General features: G+C 49.5%; 1 protein-coding gene across 3 annotated transcripts; it reads left to right on the top strand.

Moving 5' to 3' along the window:
- Positions 1 to 594: 594 nt before the first annotated feature.
- TTLL11 (tubulin tyrosine ligase like 11) lies at positions 595 to 26,140 on the top strand. Of its 3 annotated transcripts, none has more exons than XM_070758588.1 (9): positions 595 to 613; positions 8,694 to 8,790; positions 12,874 to 13,007; positions 13,830 to 14,405; positions 14,868 to 14,963; positions 15,132 to 15,265; positions 20,954 to 21,247; positions 21,491 to 21,597; positions 25,480 to 26,140. In XM_070758588.1, exons 3-9 carry the CDS (start codon positions 12,876 to 12,878, stop codon positions 25,761 to 25,763), a joined length of 1,623 nt encoding a protein of 540 aa, XP_070614689.1. In that variant the 5' UTR covers positions 595 to 613; positions 8,694 to 8,790; positions 12,874 to 12,875; the 3' UTR covers positions 25,764 to 26,140. The 3 variants fall into 3 exon arrangements, with proteins under 3 accessions (XP_070614689.1, XP_070614687.1, XP_070614688.1); XM_070758586.1 differs by lacking the exon at positions 595 to 613 and adding an exon at positions 2,214 to 2,649; XM_070758587.1 differs by lacking the exons at positions 595 to 613; positions 8,694 to 8,790 and adding an exon at positions 11,525 to 11,546.
- Positions 26,141 to 27,680: the final 1,540 nt, after the last annotated feature.

Here is a 27,680-nt window from a genome sequence, read left to right as displayed (position 1 = left end):
GGTTCTCCAAGTGGGGGCCAGGACCCCTTTATTTATTTTATTTTATTTAGTGGATTTTTCTGCCTCACCTCTGAAAACTCGGGGCAGTTTACAACATATAAAAACAGAAAATTGCCATAACATTAATCCAATTAAATTAAAATTAAATAGCTATCTGGAATCAACCCCCCCCCCCCGAGATTAGAACTGTCCCCACCCTCCCTGTCTTTCCTAAACGACTCAAGACTCATGGGGGAGTTGAGATAGCTCTTCCCCCTAGGCCATTACAAGTTATGCATGGTGTGTTTGTGTGTATGTCTGGTTTATAATAATGGTTTTTTGTCGTTTTATTAATTGGATTGTTACATGTTGTTTTTTATCATTGTTGTTAGCCGCCCCGAGTCTACAGAGAGGGGCGGCATACAAATCCAATAAATAAATAAATAAATAAAATCCCCTGAATCTTAAAATCAATCATATAATCCTACAATCATTCATTGGCCAGGGGCCAGGATATAATTTCCCCAAACCTGGCGAGATAAATGAGTCTTGAGACTCTTGCGGAACACAAGGAGGGCGGAGCAGTACGAATCTCTGGGGGGGACCTGGTTCCAGAGGGCCGCGGCCCCCACAGGTAAGGCCCCGCTAAGCAACATTGTCTAGTTGACGGGACCTGGAGAAGGCCGACTCTGTGGGACCTAATCGGTCACTGGGATTCATGTGGCAGACCTTTGGGTGAAAAGACACATTTCCCCTGCTGTTAGGAACTAAGGCTTCTATTCTGGCGCCTTGGAACCTATTTTTACAATCCAACCAATCAGGTGCTTAAAGTGGGGGATTGTCCCTCTGGCCTTCCTGCCAATCAGCTTAATGCTCTGTTGGGAGAATTGGCGCTAGACTTATGGTTGGGGGTCACCACAGCATGAGGAACTGTATTAAGGGGTCGCGGCATTAATATGGCTGAATGATTTTTAACACAGCTGGGGTTTTTAGATTGTTTAATGTTAATTTAATTGGATTTAAATAAAGAAAGAAGGAAGGAAGGTTGAGAACCTCTGTTCTATGACCACGAAGTTGGGAGCAGAGATGGGTCTGAGATTGGGGTCCATGTGGGTTCATTCATCCCCCCCAACAAACTGGGTGGTTTGAGGCCAGGCTTTCTCCCAGTTTAATCTCCCCTAAAAATTATGGCGGGGGGGGGGAGAGAAGAAGGGGCAGCATCCCCCTCGCAGCAGCCCAGCCCAGCCTCTCACCTCCCTTCTCGGGGAGTCACTTAATAATTAATAATAATAATAATAATAATAATAATAATAATAATAATAATAATTTATTCAATTTGTATGCCACCCTCTCTGAAGACTCGGGGCAGCTCACAACAATAATAAACAGTCTACAAATCCAATACATTTAAAAAACAATTTAAAAACACTTATCGTAAATCCATTCAAACCATACACAAACCAAGATAGTTGGGGGATGTGTCAGTTTCCCCATGCCTGGCTACCAAGATGAGTTTTCAATAACTTACGAAAGGCGAGGAGGGTGGGGGCAGTTCTAATCTCGGGGGGGGGGAGCTGATTCCAGAGGGCCGGGCCCCCCACAGAGAAGGCTCTTCCCCTGGGGCCCACCAGACGGCATTGTTTAGTCCACGGGACCTGGAGAAGGCCAACACTTATAGTATTGTATTGTAGTATGTTTAAGATAATATAAGTATAAAGTCGAGATAGAAAAGATAAAAAGACATTAGGACAGGAACGGAGGCACATAGGTGCACTTATGCGCGCCCCTTACAGACCCCTTAGAAAAGGGGAGGGGTCTATTGTAGATAATGTCAGGTTGAAGGTTTTGGGGTTGGGAGAAGCAACAACAGAGTCCGGTAGTGAATTCCAGGCGTTGACCCCTCTATTGCTGAAATCGTATTTTCTGCAGTCTAGTTTGGAGCGATTTACATTGAGTTTCTACCTATTGCGTCCTCTTGGGTTGTTGTTAAAGGGGAAGGAGTCGCCCACAGGGAGGACATTCATACTCTCTGCCCCCCGCCCGGGCCCTTGGGCACTGGGTCCCCGGGGGCTGCCCGCCTCCGCCTCCCCCCCCTCCCCGCGCCGCGCCTGCCCGGGCGCCGAGGCCAAAGCCGGCCGAACGGGCGGGCGGGCGGCGCGCGGGCGGCGCAGCGCGTCTCCCTCGTCCGGGCAACCAGGGGCGTCGGCGGCCGGGCCGCGGGGCCGCTCCGGGGAGCCTGCTCAGTCCCTGCCGGCGCTCGTTGGCGGCGGGCGCGCAACGGCCGGAGGAGAAGCTGGAAGCGCCGCCGCTGGTCGGATGGAGCCCGCAGCCCAAGGCGCAGCCGCCCGCGCCCGTCGGGGCGCCCGAGCCGGGGCCGAGGAGAAGGCGGGCCGGCCCGAGACGGCGTCCACGCTCCGGAGAGCCCCCAGCGCCGCGCCGCGCGGTCAGGCCGGCGGCCGAGGAGGAGGCGGTGGCGGGGCCGGCGCACAGGAGCCTCCGCGCGAGGGAAAGGCGGCCGCCGGCGGGGTCTCCGCCGCCGCCATCCCGCCCCGGGCCCGCCCTCGCCCGCGCCCCCGCCGCAGCGCGCGCTCGGTGACGGTGGACAGCTCCAAGGCGCGCACCTCGCTTGAGGCGCTCAAGCTCAGCCTGCGCCAACTGCGCTGGAAGGAGGTAGGCGCGGGGGAGGGGGGGGGCCTCTTGGCTTGGCCTTCTCCGCGGGGACCCCGGTGGGAGCGGTTCCGAAGGCCCGCGGCGCCCTGGGCTGCTTGGGCTGCGATAGGGGCTCTGGAGGGGCTGGTTTTGGGGGAAGTCTTCAAGGAACCTGCGTTGGCGCCCCATTGGTTTCCGGACACGATGCAAAATGTTGGTGATGACCTACAAAGCCCTACATGGCATCGGACCAGACTACTTGCAGGACCACCTTCTGCCACACGAGTCCCAGTGACCAGTCAGGTCCCACAGAGTCAGCCTTCTCCAGGTCCGGTCACCCAGACAATGTCACTTGGCGGGGCCTTTTCTGTGGGGGCCCCAGCACTCTGGAATCAGCTCCCCCCCAGAAATTCACACTGCCCCCCCCTCCTCACCTTCCGCAAGAATCTAAAAACTTATCCAGGCTTGGGGGGTCACTAGACCCCAGACCCTCTGGCCAGCGAGTGTGTGGTATGTCTGTGGTTTGAATTAGAATGAATTGTTTTTAATGTTTTAGCCTTTTTAAAATTGGTTTTAGATTAGTTATTTATATTACAGTAATTGGATTTCAGGTGTGTTATTGTATACAGTACTGGTTGGGTTTTTTTTGGATATGTTGTGAGCCGCCCTGTGTCCACGGAGAAGGGCAGTATACTACAAGTCCAACGAATAAATACATAAATAAACCTCCCCCCCCCTTCCTGCAGCTCCCATCCATCCATCCATCCATCCATCCATCCATCCATCCATCCATCCATCCATCCATCCATCCCCTCCTTCCTTCCTTCCTTCCTAGTGTCCACAAAGCCGTTTGTGACATCACTGAGTGGTGCCAGAAGGGCCTTTGTGGTGTTCACAACCAGGGCTGCAGGCCCGGCTGGTGGGGGGCTGGGAGGGGGCCCCTGGGCTTCTTTGGAGACCCCAACAATTGGAGCCTGCCATGGCTGGAATCCCAGTCAGTGGGCTCCTTTGGGGGGGCTTGCGGCATGGAGCAGTGGGGAAATGATGGGGGGGCTGCTTTTTGAGGCCCGGTAGTTGTCCCAGCCCTCTCCTTCCAGCCGTGCCTTCAGTGGTGGGTTCCAGGGACCCCCACAGCCTCCTCAGGAGAACTCAATGGAGCCACAAGGAAAATAAAAACAGAAGCTCCAAGGCCAGGGATGGGGAACATTTTTCCCTGGGGTGCTATCGCCCACGCGTGAATGCCCACACCCATAATTCAATGCCTGGGGAGGGCAAAAACAGCTTCCCCTGCACCCCCCAAGACCTCTGGAGACTGGAAATGGCCCGTTTCCCAAAAAGAGCCGGGGTGGTGCAGCAGGTAGAGTGCGGTACTGCAGGCCACTGAAGCTGACTCTAGATCTGTAGGTCAGCGGTTCAAATCTCATCCCCGGCTCAAGGTTGACTCAGCCTTCCATCCTTCCGAGGTGGGTCAAATGAGGACCCGGATTGTGGGGGCAATAGGCTGGCTCTGTTCAAAAGTGCTATTGCTAACATGATGTAAGTTGCCCTGAGTCTAAGGAGAAGGGCGGCATAAAAATCAAATAAATAAAATGAATAAATAAACTTCTGGTGAGCCCAGTGGCCTTGTGTTTCGCCCACCACAGGTTCCAAAGGTTTCCCTGGGGCCTCTGGAGGGTAAAAACACCCTCCCCCATCTCCCCCAGAGGCCCCCTGTAAGTCAAAAATTATTATTATTATTATTATGTCAGTACAACACAGCAAACGAGATCACTATGCTGGATTTCGCATTTCATCCCCAGTCGGGCGCTTCCCAAGCACCTAGGACTGTGTGATGTAGCAGCGAATTATGTTTGCCGATCCCAGTAAAGCGGCCTTTTGCAATTGACAGATGGAGATTTTGTCAATTCCGATGGTTTTCAAATGTCCACTGAGATCCTTTGGCCCTGCGCCCAGCGTGCCAAGGACCACTGGGACCACTTTCACTGGCTTATGCCAGAATCGTTGCAGCTCGATTTTTAGATCTTCGTATTTCACTAATTTCTCCAGCTGCTTCTCCTCAATTCTGCTGTCTCCTGGGATTGCGATGTCGATGATCCATACTTTCTTTTTCTCCATGATCACAATGTCTGGTGTGTTATGCTTCAGAATTCGGTCAGTCGGAAGTCAGGAGTCCCACAGTAGTTTTGCTTGCTCATTTTCGACCACTTTTTCAGGCTTATGATCCCACCAGTTTATTATTATTATTATTATTATTATTATTATTATTATTATTATTATTATTATTATTATTTAGATTTGTATGCCGCCCTTCTCTGAAGTCTCCCAGGGCCCTCCCAGAGCCTCTGTGCGAGCCAAAACTCAGCTGGCCGGCACACACACACGCATGTTGGAGCTGAGCTTGGGCAACGGCTCGTGTGCCACCAGTTATGGCTCCACGTGCCACCTATGGCCCCCATGCCATAGGTTCGCCATAACTGTCCTAGACGCAAAGCCAGCAGGCTGCACCCCCAATTTCCCTCTTTAAGAAGAAAAAAGAAACCAAGGTTTGGGGCAGAATCAGAAAACGGAGCCATCTGTGTTTGGCCATGAAGAGGTTTGCCAGCCTTGCTCACCAAAACCACACCATCGCTTTCTGTAATACCAGAGACTGAAGCAGAAATAAATCGGGCTAAAACAGGATTTTGTGCTAATGTGATGTGTGAGTGATTGGCTTGCAAAAATCCCTTGCAAAGGTGTGAGAGGAAGGCAGAGGCCGGAGAGGGGGGCACTTCTGAGAGGTTCCCCCCTCCCAACAAATCCAAATCCTTTTTGTAACGAAGTGACACCTTCATTCTCCACTGGGCTTTGCAGGGTGTTATGAAGGAATTAGCATAATTAGCTCAGACACACACACACACACACACACACACTTAATTCTCAGATCTCTGTGGCCAGGAGGGGGCGCTCGTGCCTTGCGGAAGGCCATCTGTGGAAGCACCACTTGCACAAAATATCCCCTGGCCCTGGGCGCTAGTTTGAGAAATGACCGGCATTTGTTTGTACGTTCTCTCTGGCAGTTTTCTACATTGGACACTGGTATAGAGAATAGCACGGAAGTCTTTCTTGGCCAAGCGTGATTGGAAACGCGAGAAAATATGATTTGATTGAAAGAGGAGTAGATGCCTGGGATAAACACAGATCCATCCTAAGATAAAATACAGGAAATAGTAGAAGGGCAGACTGGATGGACCAGGAGGGCTTTTTCTGCCATCAATCTTCTATGTTTCTATGAATGAAGAAGGAAGGAAAGAAAGAGAAGGAAGGAAGGAAGGAAGGAAGGAAGGAAGGAAGGAAGGAAGGAAGGAAGGAAGGAAGAATCCACAGTGACTGAATTTAAACCTGCCTGGGATAAACATAGATCCATCCTAAGATAAAATACAGGAAATAGTAGAAGGGCAGACTGGATGGACCAGGAGGGCTTTTTCTGCCGTCAGTCTTCTACATTTCTATGTGTTTTTAGAGGCTTATGAAAGGCCAGGAGGGTGAGGGCAGTGCGAATTTCCAGGGGGGAGAGTTGATTCCAAAGGGCCGGGGCTGCCACAGAAAAGACCCTTCCCTTCGGTGGGGCTGAACACACTTGGAAAGCAGCATGTTGGGGGGCACGAACCCCCCCTCCCCATTGCATTCCAGTTGCCTCCGGGGCAGAGATAGAGGAGGATTGGGAGCACATGGGCACTGTTGCCGTCTTGTTCTCTTGCAAACAGACCTTTCACAGGTCATAGAACAGTGGTGGCAAACCTTTTTTCCCTCGGGTGTCGAAAGAATGTGTGTGCACACTATTTGTGCATGTGCAAGGGCCCACACCCATAATTCAATGCCTGGGGAGGGCAAAAACAGCTTCCCCCACCCCCTAGAGGTCCTCTGGAGGCCAGAAACGGCCTCTTTCCCAACTTCTGTTGGGCCCAGTAATAATAATAATAATAATAATTATTATTATTATTATTATTATTATTATTATTATTATTATTAATTGGATTTGTATGCCGCCCCTCTCCGTAGACCTCTGTAGGCTCGTGTTTGCCCTCCCCGGGCTCCAAAGGGGGTAAAAAAAACCTTCCCCCACCCCCCTGGAGGCTCTCTGGAAGCCAAAAACGCCCTTCCGGAGGCCAAAAATCAGCTGGCCGGCACACACATGCACCTTGGAGCTGAGCTAGGGCAACGGCTCGCGTGCCAATAGATATGGCTCCACGCGCCACCTGTGACACCTGTGCCACCTATGGTTCGCCCTCACTGTCATAGACCGTCTCCCCTGTCCCCCCCCATCTCGAAGTATCAGGCTGTGAGTCACAGACCCCCCCCATCTTCTTTGTGTCTGTTGTTGTCAGTTGTGGGTGTCACCGTTCCCCATTAAGCAGGGGAGAATGAAAGCACGGGCCCAATTAGCGTGTTAATTAATTTGTTTTTTCTCCCTCCCGAGCTCCAGCTGTTGAGAAAGCTCAGGGTTTTTGGATCCTTTTCTTTCCTTAGAAAAAAGAAAGAGAAGAGAGGAACAAGGTCACAGCAATCTCTACAAAATGTATCCCCCCCCCTCTCGGTCCCCCCCCCCCCCGAGTAGGATGCCTGTAAGCTTAGGGGACTTTGGCTAAACGATTTCTATTTATTTATTTATTTAGTCATTCATTCATTCATTCATTCAATTTTAATGCCGCCCTTCTCCTTAGACTCAGGGAAGCTCACAACATGTTAGCAATAGCACTTTTGAACAGAGCCAGCCTCTTGCCCCCACAATCCGGGTCCTCATTTGACCCACTTGGGAAGGATGGAAGGCTGAGTCAACCTTGAGCTGGTGATGAGATTTGAACCGCTGACCTACAGATCTACAGTCAGCTTCAGTGGCCTGCAGTACAGCACTCTACCTGCTGCGCCACCCCGGCTCATTTTTCCTTTTTAAATAAATATCTTTATTAAATGTATATGTTACAAATGAAACAGAGATACAGTGTTCCCTCGATTTTCACGGGGGATGCGTTCCGAGACCGCCCGCGAAAGTTGAATTTCCACGAAGTAGAGATGCGGAAGTAAATACCCTAAATTTCAATTTCCCATTCCCTTAGCAACCATTTAGATTATTACTCACCATGTTTACTAATTAAAGCTTATTTAAAAAAATATTTATTAAAGGCATACAAAAGTTTGACGATGACATATGACGTCATCGGGTGGGAAAAACCGTGGTATAGGGAAAAACCCCGCAAAATATTTTTTAATTAATATATTTGAAAACCCGTGGTATAGACTTTTCGCAAAGTTCGAACCCGCGAAAATCGAGGGAACACTGTACATATAAATATAGTACATGACATATCAACCATATATGTTGTATTGTGACAGAGATAGAAGGAAAGAGAGAAGGGAGAAAGCGAAAAGAGAGGAAAGATATAGTAGGAAGGGGACAGAAAAAAGAAAAGGGGGATTGGGAAAGAAATGAGAAAAGGAGGAGAAGAAACGCCGGCTATTGAGGTGGCACTTCCGTAATATACGACCTCTGGTTTAAATATGGTGTTGCTGTAAATTTCCCTTGATTTTTATTCATTAAATGATGTTAGTTAAATATTGCTGGTGTTTATCTAACGAGCAAGGTCGTGTCCATGCACTCAATATTTTTGGGCTTTGTTTATTTATTTATTTATTTATTTAATCAGATTTGTATGCCGCCCCTCTCCGCAGACTCTTAATGCTTAATTCTTAATGCTTGTTGTGTGTCTAAAGGTTGCGCTGTTCAATGTCTTATGTAAGTTATGCAGAAAGTTTGTTTTCATTTCATGGTGTGTTGCCAGTACATGAAATCGTCGTTGAACAGTCTTCTTGTTAAATAATATTGGGGAGAGGGGTTGTCTAAGCCAATGGCACCGTTTCTCCCAGGCCTTGCAGAAGTCAGTGGCTTCCCTGTTTTGCATCTCCATTATCAATTTTGATAATTTTGCGCATTCCATGATTTTAATTAAAAGGTTTAAGAAGGTTGGACTCTCAGGTTGCTCTTGGCTAAATGATTTCATTTCTGTCTCCTTCTCTTCCGCCGTGTCCAGTTCCCGTTTGGTCGCCGCGTGCCCTGCGACATCTACTGGCATGCCGTCTCCTTTCACGAAAATGTCATTTACTCGGGACAAGTCAACAAATTCCCAGGTAACTGACCTGTGGCAAGAACTGGGATTGGCTCGTCTTTGCAAAAAAAAAAAAAAAAATGCCCACCAGCCCCCGACTGGGAGTCTTTGAAAAGTTGGGTGCCTACAGAGCTCCAATATTTTCAGCCTAAACATTCCTCTTTTAATAATATATATTCTTATTGCTTTTTAATATTTACATCTTAGTACATTTTAACACTTTCAAGTGGGTAACATCCATATATTTTCATTGATAGGTTATTCATGTTTACATTTGCACACATATTTCTTTATAAAGTTCTATCTCTTATTGTTGGTTTGTTTTTCTCTTTTGAGAACTATTGTACCAGTTTCTCCAGGTAGAATAATAACCTGAGTCCTTTTAATTGTTCAGTTCCATAGTTCAGTGTTTCCCAACCTTGGCCACTTGAAGGTATCTGGACTTCAATTCCCAGAATTCCCCAGCCAGCATTCGCTGGCTGGGGAATTCTGGGAGTTGAAGTCCAGATACCTTCAAGTGGCCAAGGTTGGGAAACACTGCCATAGTTAACCGGTCCATTTCTGCACATTCTTATGTTTTCTTTAATTATCTCCTTATTGCTAGGTATCTGTGGGTTTTTCTTTCTTTCTTTTTTTGCATAGGCTATTCTTGCGGCCGTTATAATGTGTAATATTAAATACTTAACATTTTTAACATATGGATTTCTAACAATGCCTAGGAGAAAGAACTCTGGCGTACATTCATTATTTCTTCTAGCCACTTTCTAAGTTGATTCCAGCACCTTTTCGCTTTGGGTCATGACCACCCTAGATTATTATTATTATTATTATTATTATTTATTAGATTTGTATGCTGCCCCTCTCTGCAGACTCGGGGCGGCTCACAACAGTGATAAAAACAATATATATTGATAAATCTAATAATTAAAATCTAAGACAACAATTATACATTTAAAAGTCTAAAAGCAAGGAACCCCAATATAAACAACATACATACAGTCATATCATGCACTAGGACTACATAGGCAGGGGGAGATGTCTCAGTTCCCCCACACTTGATGACAGAGGTAGGTTTTAAGGAGTTTACGAAAGGCAAGGAGGGTGGGGGCAGTTCTAATCTCCGGGGGGGGGGGAGTTGGTTCCAGAAGGTCCCCTGCTCTCCTCTCCACTTCCAACATGTCTGGTTGTGATTTAGATATATCCGAGCCAATCTTTTCGGGGCTAAGTGCCGCCGGTACAACATTTTATATTGGTTTTCTTTGTAAATTATTGATTTGGTCATTTTAATATTTCTCACCCAAATTTGCTCCCATTCTGCCAGAGGGATATTACGTCCATAAACATTCCTATTTCTGATGAAGGTGCTGACCTTAGGTTGAGCTGCCTGTTGGCCTTCCTTAGCCTAAGGTCAGCTCCTTCATCAGAAATAGGAATCTTTATTCTAGGCTAAAATTATTTAATATTTAGTCTGGTCAAAAATAGCCTAGGAGCCAGCTGCCAGCCCTTCTCTCATAACCCTTGGCTTCTGTCTGTGAGGAACTTCCTGCCGTCCATTTTCAAGGGAGGAGAAAGAATTTCTTATAATGTTTGAAATACTGACACAGGAAAATATTTGTAGCCAGGGTTGAACTGTGGGGTTCTTGGTGCTTTCTGAGCTTGGCTGTTTTGCTTGCAGAAGTTTCAGATCCAACCAAGTAATTTGGAATAATACTGTGTCCAGTTCTGGAGACCTCATCTACAAAAATATATGGATCAAATTGAAGGGGTCCAAAGACGGGCTACAAAAATGGTGGAAGGTCTTAAGCATAAAACCGATCAGGAAAGACTTCATGGACTCCATTTGTCTAGTCTGCAGGACAGAAGGAAAAGGGGGGACATGATCGAAACATTTAAATATGTGAAATGGTTAAATAAGGTTCAGGAGGGAAGTGTTTTTAATAGGAAAGTGAACCCAAGAACAAGGGGACACAATCTGAGGTTAGATGAGGGAAAGATCAGAAGCAACGTGAGAAAATATTATTTGACCGAAAGAGGAGTAGAGGCTTGAAACAAACTTCCAGCAGACGTGGTTGGTCAATCCACAATAACTGTCATCAACCTTCTATGTTTCTATGTAATACCATCAGTGCTGGAAGGGGGTGGGTGAGTGGTAGACCAGAGAACAAACCTCCCTCTCTTCTAGCATTGATGATGTTACCTAGCTGGCTCATGAAACGCCTGCAAGCTCAGAGAGGATCAGGAGCCCCCTCTCGGTGTTTTAAATGTCCATCCTTGAATTGTGTCCCCTCTCCAAAGTGTTTTGGTTCTTCGTATTTTTGTGACAGAAGCACATTTTATTGGGAGAAATCGAAACGCTTTGATTACGGGATTGATTTCTGGGGGGGGGGGGGAGCCAGGCCCCAATAAATCACGCTGTGCAGCTAATAAATTTTTCCTGCTGCTTGATTTTGCTGGAGAAGCCCGGCATCTCTCGGTGGACCAGACAAACCCGTCCTGTCTCTTGATTCTGCCAAGAGAGATTTCTCCGGTGAGCAGTTTCCTTTTAAGCACTGAGGAATTTAGCACAACCTTTTCTTGAAATTGGGGCTATTAAACTTCTTAAAACTCCCTGATTTACCATTAATCTCTTCCTGAATGCAGCTAAGGACGACCAACGTTACCGGCTCATCGCTGTTCCTGCCTCTACTTTATTGTGCTGTACAAGGATCTATTAAAAGAAGAAGAAAAAAAGGCCTTTGCAGGGATCAAATTGGCGGAAAAAAGCAGCTCCTTCCAAGTGTAATTAAATTCTGGGGCTGTTTTCTCTCCCGGCTGTAAAAGTCTTCAGCAGTAACCGACTCCCACTCTTGGGGACTTCGAAAAGCAGGGAGATCCTTTTAATATCACACAGGCGGATCAATAAATGATAAATTGGGCCCTGCACCGTTTCCACCTCGTGGCACAGACTTGCAAATTTAGGAGTTCACTCTGCTGTGAAAGTTTAATCCCCCTTAAGTAGGTTTGGGATTCTGGCTTCGGAGAAAGAAAATAGCCCTCCTACCCAATCAGGAGCTGACAGGGAACCTTTAACATTCGATATGTTTAATTTGTCATCATTAAGCTGATCAGCTGAATAGATCCTTTGGGCAGCTGATAAGGGTACTTAAACAGGGAAACAATCGATGGAATAGTAAAACTGAATGAATAGGTTGAGCCATAAAAGGATAAAAGGAGCCACAACCCAACTGGAAGGCAGAGGTGGAATCTCAGCACTGGGAATGTCTCTGGATATATTTATTTGTTGTTTATTTGTTTGTTTATTATTTATTTATCCCAAAGGACTCCGGGCGGCTTACAATAATAATATAAGTAGAAATACAAATAGACACAGAGCAATACAAAGAAGTCAAATATAAACTATGTAAAACCCCGTATTAAAAGAAACCCAGTTAATATAAAACAATATGATCCCATACATATATACCATTCATACGGTGTGGCCCTGTCAGTTGGTAGTTCACAGCCCCCCTAGGCCTGCAGAGTAACGTAGGAGGACTAAATAAGATATCAGAGAATATTGTGGCAATTTAATGAACCAGATAAATTAATGAAGACACGTTTGTATAAAATAGTAATTTACTCTTCAGTGAAAAATTTCTTCAGTCTTCTATATACAGGAACTTTACATCAGCTATAGTTAGTTTACTTACAAGTAGATACTCAACCAATCCAGGTTACAAGCCAATACTAAACCAATTCAGGTTTCTAGTAGATACTAAACCAATCCTGGTTTCTTCGTATCGCTATCTCAGTTCTACTCAATCTCTAACTCACGCTCAAACTGCTCCAGCCAGCCGACTAACAACCACCATCAACAGCAAACGGCAGACAAACTATGGTGAAGTTGATTTGCATCTTATAATGCCCTGGCCCAATCAGGTTGCAGTTCACACACTCTGACTCAGCATTAACATGTGTGCATTCTACTTTTCACCTTACGTGGTGCTACAATGGAATATCACCCGGGTTTGCTAGGCCTGAATGGGATGGCCCCTTGGAGGGCAGCCATCTTTGATTTCAGTGCCCTCTTCTCTGGCACGCCCACACTTCCTCCTCTCCCCACCAGGCATGACCGAAATGGCACGGAAGGTCAACCTGAGTCGCGCCATGAGGACCATGCAGGAGCTCTTTCCAGAAGAGTATAACTTCTACCCCCGTTCCTGGATCCTCCCAGAGGAGTTCGCCATCTTTCTCACCGAGGTAGGTGGGGGGGTTTCGACCAGCGTGCAAAGGCCGGAGATCTTTGGCTGTCTAAGAAGGGGATTAAATGGGGTTTTCCCCAAAGCTGATTTAAAAAATAAGGGGTTTTTGTGTGTGTGTGTGTGTGTTGTGGTTGGCTTGCAGCCAGGCCCTCTGGCAATGGACTTTGAGCCTGGTGACCTGGGGCCATCTGGGCATGGTCAGCCTGTGTGGCTGTTGGAGGAGTCAGACAGTGAGGAGAGAGTCTGGGGGTGAGGAGCCCACAGAGGCTATAGAACCCACAACTGGGGCTTTGCCAGGGTCTGAGGAGGAGGGAAGGGAGATGTGGGATCCGATCCTGAGTGTACGGGTGAGACGGATGCAGGGGAGGCAGGAGCAGTTACGGAGGCTCAGAAAGAGGAAGTGAGCACAGCTGTGCATAGAGTATATAAGTGGGAGGAATTGGAAGGTGCTCTTTGCAAGAAGCCAATGTTCGTGCCTCCAAAGGAGAAGAGCCTGTAAAGAGCGTTTTTGCCTGACAAACCTGGAGTTAATATTATTATAAGTAGACTTCGGCTCAAGAAGCAACTGTTTGGGAATTTATCTTATCAACTTGGCCTCACACCTGGATTTTGGCAGTTGAAAGTCATTGTTCTGGTTCGCGTTTGTGCGGTACAACAAACGTCCTTGTAAATAGACTCTCATTCATTTCGAAACCTTTGCGTTATGAGTTTTAATCCAGGGCTAACTGCCGGCTGGCTGCCGCTCCAGTAGACAGAACAGACGGGAGGCCTGGAAGTGGGTCAAAGTCCGGTGGTCTCCCTCCTCTTGCTTCCCTGGCAGGTCAACCTGATGAAGGAGAACAACCCCAAGTGGAAACCCACCTTCATCGTCAAGCCCGACGGGGGCTGCCAAGGGGACGGGATCTACCTGGTCAAGGACCCCATGGACATCCGGCTGATGGGCCACCTGCACGGACGGCCATCGGTGGTCCAGGAGTACATGGCCAAGCCCTTCTTGATCGACAAGCTGAAGTTTGACATCCGCTTATACGTCCTCCTCAAATCCCTTGACCCCTTGCAGGCCTACGTGGCCAAGGACGGGCTCTGCCGCTTCTGCACGGAGCCCTACCAGGAGCCGGCCCTGAAGAACCTCCACCAGGTCTACATGCACCTGACCAACTATTCCCTCAACGTCCACAGCAGGAATTTCGTCCACTCGGACAGCGGCAACACCGGCAGCAAGCGGACGTTTTCCAGCATCCTGGGCAGGTTGGCTTGCAGCGGCGTCAACGTCCGTAAGGTTTGGTCCGACATCATTTCGTTGGTCATCAAGACGGTGATCGCTATTGTGCCGGAGCTGAAGGTCTTTCACCAGTCGGACATCCCCGTGGGGAAACCGGGGCCCTCCTGCTTCCAGGTGAGTCTGGGTTTTCACGACAGCGTGCAGAGTGACCCCTGAGTTATCAAGGACGCCCATGCGCAAAGGAAACGTGGATGTAGAATCCTAGCAGATGTCCAGCAGATGGTCAGGAGATAAGAGCAATGGTTCAGTCATAGAAATCAGATGCATTAAAGCATATAAAGTAGTATTTACTTTAACAGATATCACAGTCAAGTTAAACAGTCCAGTCATGCACAGTCAATAACTCTCAATACATAAACAATACTACAAGCCTTACGTGTACAGCTTATACATTTGTGGCTGACATTGAAGGCCCCAGTGCCCAGGTCTTTGGGGGGGACCCTCCCTCAAAATGCCAGGATTTGGGGATGGTCCCTTCTGGGAGTTTGGGAATGTTTTCACTCTCTTCTTGGTTTCTGGAAGGATGGGGGTCTCTCTCACTCTCTCTCACTCTCTCTCACTCTCTCTCCTCCAAAGATTTTAGGATTTGACATCTTGCTGATGAAGAACCTGAAGCCCATTTTGCTGGAAGTCAACGCCAACCCAAGTATGAAGATCGAACACGAACAAGAGGTGGGCTGGCCATCCTCTGGCCCCTTTCCTCTTCCTGGAATGATGGGAGTGGGCCCCAAATACTCCTAGGCCTCTCTGCCATCTGCTAGCCACCCCCTTCCACAATTTTTAAAAAAACCCCTTCCGTCCGACTTGCCTGCTGTCAACTTCACCTTCTGGATTTTCAAGGTGTCTCCGGGAGTGATGCAGATCATCCCCAGTCCGGTCGACGAAAAGGTCAAGGTGGCTGTTATCCGCGACACCCTCCGACTGGTGGATCCCCACAAGAAGCAGCCGCAGCAGCTGGAGGCGGAAGAGCCTTTGTAAGTGCCACAATCCTCCGGTGCCCAGCTGAGACTCCGGCGTGGAGCCCTCGGCACTTCAGCCACTGGGGCTCCCAAAGCTTTGAGGCTGAGCCCCCCGAACCTCTGCCCTTCAGGGCCACTTGGCGTTTCCTTTCACTTGCAGCCCCCCAAGCTGGTTGGCGGAAGGGTTTTGTCGCCCTAGTCCAGCAATGGCCAACTTATGACACGCGTGGGCCAGAGATAGCATGTCTGGCCATATAGGAGGGCATGGGAGATGTTGCCCTGGGTCAGCTCCAGTGCGCACGTACACGGTAGCCATCTGGTTTCCGGCCTTGGGGAAGGACTCTTCGCCCGCTGTCCCTCAGGCTCCTGCACCCCTCCTGCACCTCCTGGGAGCCCCCCCAGAGCCCTGACAGAAGCCCCCCCTGAGTCCCCGGGGAGTGGGCGGCATAAATAAAAAACATGACTTATATTTCTTCTAAAGCTGCACCTGGGGTCAGAAATGGATGGTGCAATGCTGTGGAGGAAGGTCCACCTGCAGAGGGAGGGAGGGAGGGAGGAAAAGGTGTGTCCCTCCCCCTCTCCATCACCTGTTATTTTAAGCAGGTGAAGATCCCTCCAAAGTGTTCGGAAGACTTTGCCTGGGGGAAAAGGCCGAGGAGTCCCCTGACCTTCCTTTGGCCGACTCACATGGTGGCCGAGAGCCCTGGGTCAGGGTGGGGGTGCAAAGCAGCACAAGGAAGGGTGGATGGATGGATGGATGGATAGATAGAAGATAGATAGGTAGATAGGTAGATAGATAGATAGATAGATAGATAGATAGATAGATAGATAAAAGGATGGATGGATGGATGGATGGATGGATAGATACAGTGATGAAAAACAGCACATCGGGCAAACCGGAAGTTGTTTTTTCTGAACTTTCCTGACAGTGAGATCAATTAACCTGTGGAATGTGGAATTGCCTCCAGAGGTTGTGAATGCTCCAACAGTGGAAGTTTTTAAGCAGATGTTGGATAACCATCTGTCTGAATCGGTGCAGGGTTTCCTGCCCAAGCAGGGGGTTGGACTAGAAGACCTCCAAGGTCCCTTCCAACCCTTGTTATTGTTCTTGTTAAATATCAGATCATTCATTTTGGGGGGTGGAGCTCAAGTAGCCGCTTGCTAGAGATTGACAGGGCAGGTCCGTTGGGCTCCGCTGTCCTGGATGGGACCAGGCCCCGTGGCAGGGAGGGTTCAGCCCCTGGGAGGCCAGTTAGGAGGCTACCTGGGCTACCTGGCGACCAAGGCCCTCCTGGCACCGGCCCGTCCTTTGTTCTCCAAATTTAGGACCTTCCTGAAAGCTGGGAAGCCAAGGGACATTTGTCTCCCACCAGGCGAAAAGAAACCGATGCTTCCCCCCCCCCGTGTTTTCGAAAACCGCTGAGAAGACAAAAGCCATCACTCTGAAATATTTACCACCAGCTGCCAATCGGAAGAGTCTCGGTGGTGGCAGGGGGGGGGGGAGGCAAACGGAGGGGCACAACACAACACAACCCGCTTTTCCCCACTGTGTAGAATCTCCTGTGATTTATCTTCCCATCACCAATAACGCTGGCAGGAGGCGGCTGGTCCTGCTGTCAGAATTAAAGCCGCTAAATTAAGGCCATTTCTCATGTGGTCCCCTCAGGCTTGCAGGCTGCCGAACTGCAAAGCCCAGCAGGCACAGCCGAGTTTGCCGGGACGTGAATCCTCCCCCCACCCAGCTGGATGACCGACCTTTGGCTGCCATCAACCGGGACCGCCTTCTGCCACACGAATCCCAGCGACCGGTTAGGTCCCACAGAGTTGGCCTTCTCCGGGTCCCGTCGACTAAACAATGTCATTTGGCGAGACCCAGGAGAAGAGCCTTCTCTGTGGAGGCCCCGACCCTCTGGAACCAGCTCCCCCCAGATATCAGAGTTGCCCCCACCCTCCTTGCCTTTCGCAAGCTCCTTAAAACCCACCTCTGTCGTCAGGCATGGGGGAATTGAGATATTCCCTCCCCCTAGGCTTATAGAATTTATGCATGGTATGCTAGTATGTATGATTGGTTCTTTAAATTGGGTTTTTAGATTGTTTTAATATTAGATTTGTTTACATTGTCTTTTTAGATTGTTGTTAGCCGCCTCGAGTCTTTGGAGAGGGCGGCATACAAGTCGAATAAATACAAATACAAATACAAATACAACCTTCGGCCAGGAAAAAAATAAGGATAATATTCCGCCCCACAGATTCCCACCAGGCAAAGGGCCAAACTGGGCTCCCATCTCTCTGGGGGCAGCAGGCAGGAGAATTGAAGGGGGTTTGCCCTCAGGTCTTCATTCCACGCAGGGGGTCTGGGCTGTGGGAACTCATACCCCAAAGCACCGGAAGGCAGGAGGGGAAGGAACGGGTGGAAATTAATGAAGGAGAGAAGCCACCTGGAACCTTCTGACCGAACAATTAACCAGTGGAACTACTTGCCTCCAGATGTTACGGGTGCTCCAACACTGAAGGTTTTCAAGAAGAGAGTGGACAGCCATGTGTCCAGAATGGTGTAGGGTCCCCTACTTGGGCAGGGGGTTGGACTAGAAGACCTCCAAAGTCCCTTCCAACTTTGTTATTCTGTTCTATTCCGCTTCACAATAACAAATAACAACAGAGTTGGAAGGGACCTTGGAGGTCTTCTAGTCCAACCCCCTACCTAGGCAGGAAACCCTACACTACGTCAGGCAGGTGGTTATCCAACATCTGCTTAAAACCCTCTCAACTGCTGGTGGCAACTTCGGTTCCACTGATCAACTGTTCTGACTGTCAGGAAAGTCCTCCTTAGTTCTAAGTTGCTTCTCTCCCTGTTTAGTTTCCACCCGTTGCTTCTTGTTCTACCCTCAGGTGCTGAGGTTGACTCCTCTTCCACACTGAATCCCAGAAGGACTCTCAGGTGGAGACCTCTGTCAGCCCCCTCCCACCATCTCGCCTACCAGGAGGGTTTAAGTGTTTTTCATAGAAAAGTGACCCCAAGGACAAGGGGCCACAATCTGAAGCAGCGTGAGAAAATATCATTTGACTGAAAGAGTAGTAGATGCTTGGAACAAACTTCCAGCAGACGTGGTTGCTAAATCCACAATCACTGAATCTAAACCTGCCTGGGAGAAACACAGATCCATCCTAAGATAAAAGACAGGAAATAGTATAAGGGCAGACTAGAGGGACCAGGAGGTCTTTTTCTGCTGTCAATCTTCTACGTTTCTATGTTTCTATTGTTGAACTTGGGACGTCAGTGAGCTCGAGCCTTCATGTTCAAGAGCAGTTTACCTTGGAATGCAGGGAAGTTTGTCCTTGCTTTCCTAAATTTCCATTGGATGAGATTTAAAACTCTCTGGGATCTCCTCCTACCCAATTCTTCCAGAGTCCTTAGGAGGCTTCGTTGATTAGAGCAGGATGGAAAGGTGGGCTGGGGGGGGTCGGGGGTCAAAGACAGCTTGAGTTTTAGAAATACTTTGATTAAAACAAATCTCTCCCCCCCCCATTTATTGCTGCGACTCAGCCCCCCCCCCTGCTTTGGCTGGATTTCTTTGCTTGCGCAGTTTCTCTATCGTTTGCAGAGCTCGCATGGCCCAAAGCAAGCGATAAAACCCAAGCGCATCTTTTCCTCTTCATTTAGACACGAAAGCTGATAACGATGCCCCTGCCTCTTCCATTTCAAGCATAATTTATTCCATGGGTCTGAGAGGGAAGGTGTCGGGGGGGGGGCTGCCTCTTGCCATCCATGAGCTGGATTATCTCGGGGGGCTCCTGTGGGGTCCGTCAGCTCAGCCTCAAATGATGATAATATGCCTTGCGAAGGCCACACGTGGGATCCGGCATCCAGTTTTGGTCGCCATGATGCAAAAAGGTTGTGGAGACTCTAGAAAAAGTGCAGAGAAGAGCCACAAAGAGGATTCAGGGACTGGAGGCTAAAACATAGGAAGAGCAGTTGCAGGAACTGGGTTTATGTCTAGTTTAATGAAAAGAAGGACCAGGGGAGACAGGAGAGCAGCCTTCCAATATCTCAAGGGTTTTTGCCACAAAGAAGAGGGAGTCAAGCTATTCTCCAAAGCACCTGAGGGCAGAACAAGAAGCAATGGGTGGAAACTAAACAAGAAGAGGAGCAACTTAGAACTCAGGAGAAATTTCCCGACAGTCAGAACAATTAATCAGAGGAACAGAAGTTGCCTCCAGAAGTTGTGAATGCTCCAACACTGGAGGTTTTTAAGCAGATGTTGGATAACTCTTTGTCCGAGGTAGATTCCTACCTAAGCAGGGGTTTGGACTAGAAGACCTTCGAGGTCCCTTCCAACTCTGTTGTTGTATTGTTATTGTTGCTGCTGCTGCTGTTGCTGCTGCTGTTGTTGTTGTTGTTATTATTATTATTGTTGTTGTTGTTGTTGTTATTATTATTATTATTATTATTATTATTATTATTATCTTACTCCTGGTTTGGAGGTCGTGGGTGGAAGGATGGTTCAAAAACCAGGGTGCCTTCTGGTCCAGAGCCTTGGCCCTCCCTCTGAGGCCGGGAGTGTCCGTCGCCAGATGAGAAGGATTTTGAAAGAGACCCACGGGGGGGGGGGAGCTAAGGGGAGAAAGGTCCTGGAGGTACCAGACCAGAAGGACACGCTGGCCAAGTGCCGAGGAGAGTGAGCCGAGCAGATGGTTCCCTTTTGGCTCGTAGGTGGCATCTCCACCAGCCTCAGCTCCTTCTGTCCATCGTCCTGGTTTTCCCACAGGAACCAGCGCAAAGGCTCTCAAAGGGGAGCACAGGCCAATAAGCCCCCCCCCCGAAGCTCTGCCCAGTAAGGAAGGTTCCAGGTTGGGTTTGCCTCTTGACCTGCGTGGTGATCAGAGGCTCCTGCCTGGGAAGGCGGCCGTCCACTCCTCCGCAGAGGGCTCGGGGGCTCAGCCACAGCTATGCCGGTCCCTGGACACACATACACACCCCCGGCTGTAAATCCCACCCCCCCAGCCTTTAATTAGCAGCTGGAAGTGTAGCGGAGGGAGCAGATGAGCATGAAGATTCCGTGCCCTGAGCAGGAACAGGAGCATCGGGAGCAGAGAGCAGGAGGCAGGAACAGATGAGTGGTCATGTATAAAAGATCAGCCGTCCTTGGCAGGTGGAAACGCCACCGGGCTCAAATTGAAATCTTTCCTCTCCGCGGTGACACTTGCCAGACCGGCAGGCTGGTCCTCTTCCGTCCGCCCAATCCGGTGAATCATTTCCACCGGCTGATTCTGCCGGGATGAACGGTGCAGAACTCGGGAAAGATCAATGGGCAGAAAGCAGGCGTCTTTAGCCAGGCCACCCCGACAAAGGCTTCCAGCCGGCCACCTGCGTAACGGAGGCAGGGCTCTGTGGGGGGCTGGCGTGGCCCCCTCTTCTCTGGGGGTGCCGGAGGGGCTGGACTCTGCTTCCGGTTGTGCAGCAGAAGGGGGTCCCGTACGTAATCTGGTCCAATGCCATGCAGGGCTTTATAGGTCATCATCACTAACATTTTGAATTGTGTCTGGAAGCCAGTCCGCGGAGTGTTGGAGAAACATGGGTGCATCTGGGCAGATGGATGACCGCCCGGTCCCAGGGGGTTGGGCCGCACAGAAGTCAACTGAATTACGTATATTAAATTAAATTCTTCCCTGAGGGCTTGGGGCCTTCTCCCTCTTCCCCTGCAGAGCCGAATCACTGGCAGCCCTGGACAAGGGGGGCTTCTTCCGTGGGGAGGAGGAGGAAGAGGAAGAGGAAGAGGAGGAGGAGGAGCTGGAGGAGAAGCCCCAGCTGAGGGAGAGCCCCCCACCGCCAGAAGCCGGGGCCCCCACGGCCGTCTGCCTGAAGGAGGTCTTCCCCAAGTACGCCAAGCAGTTCAGCTACCTGCGGCTGGTGGAGAGGGTCTCTGCCCTCTTCATCCGCTTCCTGGGGGTGAAGGGAAGCACGCGGCTGGGACCCACCGGATTCCGGATGTTTATAAGGTGAGGAAGGAGCCGGGCAGCAGCTTTCCAGGCAGAGGAAGAGAGGGCCCCCCACCCCATAATAACATGCCTCCCCCTCCTCTTCCTCTCCCTCCTCTTCCTTCTTCCCCCTCCTTCCTCCTCCTCCTCCTCCTCCCTCTTCCTCCTCTTCTTCCTTTTCCTCCTTCCTCCTCCTCCTTCCTCCTCCCTCTTCCTCTTCCTCCTCCCCTTCTTCCTCTTCCTCCTCCTCTTCCTCCCCCCCAGGAACAGCAAGATCAGCAACAGCGGCTTCACTATGGCCGCAGGGGACATTCTGTACATCGACATCACCCGCCGGGGGATGGGGACCAGCGTGGACCAGCGAGAGACGGGTGAGTCCAGCTGCCATTACGGACACAACACCTCTGACACCCCCCATGGCAGATGGAGGCCAAGCAGCACCTGGACGGGGGCCGGCTGTGCTTCCCCCGGGGAAAGGCCCCTCCTCTCTCTCGGCCTCCCCAGGGGGTCGGTGGTCACAGGTGGGGGGGGCACCCTGGCAGCCACCTCCCATAATCCCCAGCTGCCTCTCTTTCCTTTCGGACTTTGAGTCTTGGACCTCCAGGTTTTCTCAACCCTGATGAACTTGGGTGGTGCAAGCTACTTCTGCTGACCGCTGGCTGTAGTTCAGCAGTTCAAATCTCACCACCAGCTCAAGGGTGACTCCGCCTTCCGTCCTTCTGAAAGGGGTCAAAGGAGGAGCCAGATGGTGGGGGTTTGCAAGAGGCTGATTCTGTAAACTGCTTAGAGGGGGCTGGAAAAGCACTGGGCAGCGGTAGATAAGTCTAAATGCTATTGCAAAAAAGAGAGAGAGAGAGAGAGAGAAAGAAAGAAAGAAAGAAAGAAAGAAAGAAAGAAAGAAAGAAAGAAAGAAAGAAAGAAAGAAAGAAAGAAAGAGACTACAAAGACCATGAGGCTGTCAGGGGTGGGGGCAGAAGAGGAGGCTAGGTATGGGCCCAGGAGCTTCCAGATCTCAGCCCTGGGGGGTGGGGCCCTGAACTTTGGGGGGGGGGGGGTTGGCAGCTGCTGCCCAACCAAAGACCCTGCAGAGTTTTTGGGTTTTTGCAAATCCTGCTGCTTGAAATTCTGATGCAATTAGTGGGAGGGGGAGTGTCATTCCCCCCCCATTTATTACTTCGGTTGAGACCCACCATCTGCTCCATTGTTCAGTCTGGGCGAGCGCTCGGTTTTCTGGGTGTGTTATTTCTTCCTTGCCCGAGTTCTGTTGGGCTTGCAACTTTCCATTGCTGTGGGTGAGCAGAATCTGTTGTGTGGTTGGTTGTGGGATGTTGCCAGCAGGGGTTTGTGTGGGTGGGTGTTTTTGTTTTGCTGATGGAAGTGACATTTAAGGAGAAGATGGGAAGGAATAATTCTGTCCCCCTCCCACCCATCCGAGGGCCCTTCCTCTGCACCAAAAGAACCCTTCTTCCTCTCTTCTTGGGTCGCTGGTCCCAGTACCAACTGGGCCCTTCCTGAGCTCAGGTACCTGGGCTCAGGTGTTTACACAACTGCTGGGGCCCTTGAAGGCTAGAATGCAGCCTCTGCCTCTCTGCAGCAGGTCGGTTTTTCTCCACCCTGGAAAACTTTTGCATGTGTCATTCGATTCCTCTGGAAACTAAAAGAGGGGAAAGATGGAGACTTACCTGTAAAACACCTGTTTCGGGCTGAGCAAGATCAAACCTACGCAAATTGATGTAGGCACAAGGTGGCGTCCCTCACCTGCCAGAGCCTCCAAGCCTTGCAAAGAATTCAAGAGGTGCTGCCCTGTCCAGCCAGCAGCCGGTCATCTGTTCTGACCCTCCTTCTGGGCCTAGATACGGATTCTCTCTCCTCTGCTAAAGGTCCCTCAATATTAACCTAATATTTGGCCAAAACCGTTCTCTTCCCCACTGGCTTCAGCGGGCACAATTTGCGTGGCTGATGGGAAGTGGACACTGCTGACCCTATCGGTGGTGTATCACTGCTAATTATTATTATCAGTGGTAACAAATGAGGAGTGGGTCCCAAAGGGGCTTTTCCAAAAAGACTTTGTCGGTCTTGAAGACGTTTCACTTCTCATCTCAGAAGCTTCTTCGGTTCTGACTGAATCTCAAGAATGGAGGGATTTGTATTAAGTCAGAGCGGAAGAAGTGAAACCTCTTCAAGGGGGGGGAACCCCAGAAAGTTTGAAGAAAAGCACTTTTGGGACAACCCTGAGTCTGACCTGGAGAACTGAGAATTTCCACAGAGGGTCAGGAGTGGCCAGTTTTCAGTTGTTGTTGTTGTTGTTGTTCTTCTTCTTCTTCTTCTGATTATTATTATTATTATTATTATTATTATTATTATTATTATTAATTAGATTTGTATGCTGCCCCTCTCTGGAGACTCAAGTTCCTTGAGTTGTGTTTGGTTTGTGTGCCTGGCTGCCCTACACACACACACACACCACACACAAACACACACAGACAGTTTAAAGAACAAACTTTCAGGCCTTTTTCATTGATCCAATGGGACTGAGTGTGTTATGGTCTCTGCTTTGGGGGAAGCTCCCAGAGAGGCTGCAGGGGGAGAGGGGGGGAGAGGTCAGATTGGAAGCAGAGCCCAGGGGAAGGGGAAGGAAGGCACGTTGTCAATCATCACAATGACAAGGATAATAAGGATAAAGAGGAGGAGGAGGAGGAAGACGAGGAAGAGGAGCAAATAATCCACAGCAGTGCAGGGGTTAAGTGAGTCCATGGCAAAAGCAGCATTGGGATGGATGCACGAAATGAAAACCGTCTGGGGGGGGGAGAAAAGCCCCCCCTTTCATGGGGAAATGGGGGGGGCAGCTCCTCCTCCTGGAGGTTTTAATATCACACAGAAGCGTCACGACGGGAATCCACGCGGGCTCCTTGCCTGCCTGCTTCCCTGAGTTAATTGTCAGGTTTTATTAAAAATTGTAATGGATGGGATTTATTTTAATATCCCCCCTTGCCCCCCTCTGTGCCAGGCGATGGAAATGAGGCGGGGGGGGGCAGCCAGAGGCTGTGAAGAGAGGAGGTGGGGAGGGGGCTCCACAAATGGCAATTGATTGACGCCTGCCCCTCCTCCCTTCGGAGGAGCCAAAGTCCAGCGCTTTTTATTTCTTTATTTTTAGAAAAAATAGAATCTTTATTGAAGATAAATAGGGGGGGGCATTAAAATAAAAGGGGTGTGCAGATATCAATACAAATGTATACAAAATTCGAGTACTGTATACAGTTGTAAATCAGAATACACACCGATATACACTGCTCAAAAAAATAAAGGGAACGCTCAAAGAACCCACCCTAGATCTGAATGAGTGAAATATTCTCCTTGGATATTCCATTTGCACAACTATTCCATTTGCACAACAGCCGGTGAAACGGATTGTCAATCAGCGTTGCTTCCTAAGGGGACAGTTTGGTTTCACAGACGTTTGATTGACTTGGAGTTATATTGTGTTGTGTAAGTGTTCCCTTAATTTTTTTGAGCTGTGTTTATAAAAAGAGGAAAAAAAGCTAAGGAAAAAGAGAGGAAAGAAGAGAAGGGAAAAAAGAAGAGAGTGAAAGGAGACAAGAAGTAACGAGAGAGAGGAAGAAGAAGAAGAAAGAGAAGAAGAAATAAGTGCATCACATCTGTAAATTTATCAAGTGTCCTAAATGGTGTCAACTTATCTGTGGACCCAATTGCTCTACAGCTTTTAAGATCTTTACCCTCTGTGTCCACAAACATTTTGAGTTTCTGAACTTAAGTCAGAGTCCCAATGAATGTTGGGAGGTCTGAGTGTCTACGATTGGTTTTTAAAACGTTAGGGATTTTAGGTTAGATTTTTAGCCAATTAATTGGGTTTATCGTTGTATTTTATTGTTTTTTTAATTATATGTTGTGAGCCGCCCCGAGTCTACGGAGAGGGGCAGCATAGAAATACAATAAATAAATAAACACACTTCTAGCCGATGCTGGAGGCTCCATGTGGGTCAAAGCTCTTGGTATTATTATTATTATTATTATTATTATTATTATTATTAATTAGATTTGTATGCCGCCCTTCTCCGAAAACTCACAAGACATAATATAAAACAGTGCATATAAACAAATCGAATTAATGAAAAACCAAAGAGCTAAAAACCCAATGTAATAAAACCAGTCAGCCAGTTCAACCCCAGTCATGCATCACAGTTAGTGGTCTTGACCCAATTGCTCACCTGCCCTCCTCTTCCTCCCCCCCCCAGGGATGAGCCTTCAAGCCTTTGTGGAGGCCGTGTGCTTCCTGGCCCAGCGGAGGTACAAGTCCCTCTCCCTCCACGAGCAGGTGGAGCTGCTGCTGGACTTCTGTGAGTACAACTTGGCCGTCCAGGACGAGAAGCGCCTGGCCTGCAGCCGAAGCCTCTCGGGCCCTCAAGCCACCCTGGTCACCTGCTCCGAAGACCGGCTGCAGCTCTGCCCTGCCACGCCCAGCACAACTTCCTTCCAGAGGGCCCAGAGGTTTGTCAACTGCAGGAGTTCCCAGCCCTGAAGAGGCCCTGGAAGTTTCGCCCACCTGATGCCCAGCCTGTGATGCAAGAGGGGGCAGCCCTGCCCGGCCCTCCCTCCAGAGACGGGTTTTGGAGGGGCTGCGTGGCTCGACCGATGCTCCTCAGCCACACTCCTCCCTGCCATGTCCGGTGGGCGCATCGTCCGAGTGGAGGAAGGGACCCTGGGTCCAAGCACGCCTTCTCCTCCAGCCTCGCAGAGCCCCCTTGTCCGAGGGGGCCCAGTCTCGGTGGGGTGGGGCACTGGGGGGGCACGCTTGCCAGGAGGGGGAAGAAGAGGTCACGAGATGGGTGGTAGGAGAGGTAGGAAGGATGGAGAGGAAAACGTAACGGGGAACTAAAATGCTATTTATGTATGCCAGATGCCTTGCCCGTGTCGTCTTCATTGGTTGGGGAGGGAGAAGCCCCCACCCAGATGTGGAGCTGCTACTCAACAGAAACTGGAGGGGAGGGGGCTTTTCCCACTGAGTGGTGGGGGGACAGCCCCCCACATCCCCCGTCCCTCCATTCAGTCTTCCTGGCTAAAGACTGACCAGGTGGCAGGATTTATTATTATTATTATTATTATTATTATTATTATTATTATTATTATTATTATCATTAATTAGATTTATATGCTGCCCATCTCCGAGAACTCGGGGTGTCTTGCGACATATAAAAAAGGGTAGTATTCATCGAGATACAATTCATTTAAATTAAAAGTTACATTTAAAAACTAAATAATCTGTTAAAATACACACATATCCATTCAAACCAACCCACTGTACATTCATGGGCCAGGGGCCAGAATCTTAGGACCCCAAGCTTGGGGTCATTTAATTTATTTGACTTCTATGCAGTGAAGGGCTACCAAAATGTTTACGACCCCTCTGTGGCCGTGGCTTATGCATCTTCTTTCAACCTCTTTCAGTGCAAATTGGGGGCTCTGGGGTGGGGCTCCATTTTTGCTACCCCACTGTGTCCCCCCCCATCCGGGCAGCAGCCCACCCCTGCTTCTATGCCACCCAATCCCATGGGCCTCAGGGCGGCTTACGACAAAATAAAATACAATGCAATAATAAAAAGTCAAATATTAAATGTCAAAAAACCAGTAAAACCCCCGTAATAAAACCCAATAAAACTGTCCAAAACACACCAAAACAATCATAAATCAGGCTGTGACAAGATGGTAACCTTCACGGCCCCCCAGGCCTGCCGGCAAAGCCAGGTCTTCTCAGTCTTTCAGAAGGCCAGTAGGGTGGGAGCAGTATGGACAGCGGGGGGTAGTTGCTTCCATAGAGCCGGGGCAGCCGCAGAGAAGGCCCTCCCTCACGGTCCCACCAACCTGCATCGCTTAGTCGACGGGACCCGAGAAGGCCAATCCTGTGTGTTCTTATAGGTCTCTGGGAGTTATGTGGCATGGGACGGTCCCATAAATAGTCCGGCCCTGAGCCGTGTAGGGCTTGATAGGTGACAACCAACACCTTGAATTATGACCAGAGATTAATCGGTAGCTGGTGCAGTGCGTGGAGCATTGGTATTATGTGGGTGTGCTTAGTTACACCCATGACAGCTTGTACGGCTGCAGTCTCTGAACATTCTTCAAGGGGAGCCCCATGTAGAGGGCATTTCAGTAGTCAAGACGGGAGGCGGTGAGAGCATGAGTCACCATACGCGGAACCTCCTGGTCCAGGTAGGGCTGCAGCTGGTAAACCCGGTGAACCTGGGCAAAGGTCCCCCTGGCCACAACTGAGAGGTGGTGGTCAAGGCTCAGCTGTGGGTCCGGGAGGACAGATTGGGTGTTGGTGCTCTTGACCTGAAGCATCTTGGAGTCCCTCCCCCACCCCTGCCCCCCACCTCCCTGGCAGAGATTTTGAAAAGGTTTTTGGGCTGAGAACAGGTTCTTCCGACGGTCTGCAGCC

This window comes from Erythrolamprus reginae, chromosome 8, assembly GCF_031021105.1.
Source record: "Erythrolamprus reginae isolate rEryReg1 chromosome 8, rEryReg1.hap1, whole genome shotgun sequence".
Lineage (NCBI taxonomy): Eukaryota > Metazoa > Chordata > Lepidosauria > Squamata > Dipsadidae > Erythrolamprus > Erythrolamprus reginae.
The sequence above is the reverse complement of the archived record's forward strand: the minus strand, read 5'-3'. Positions and strand labels throughout refer to the sequence as shown.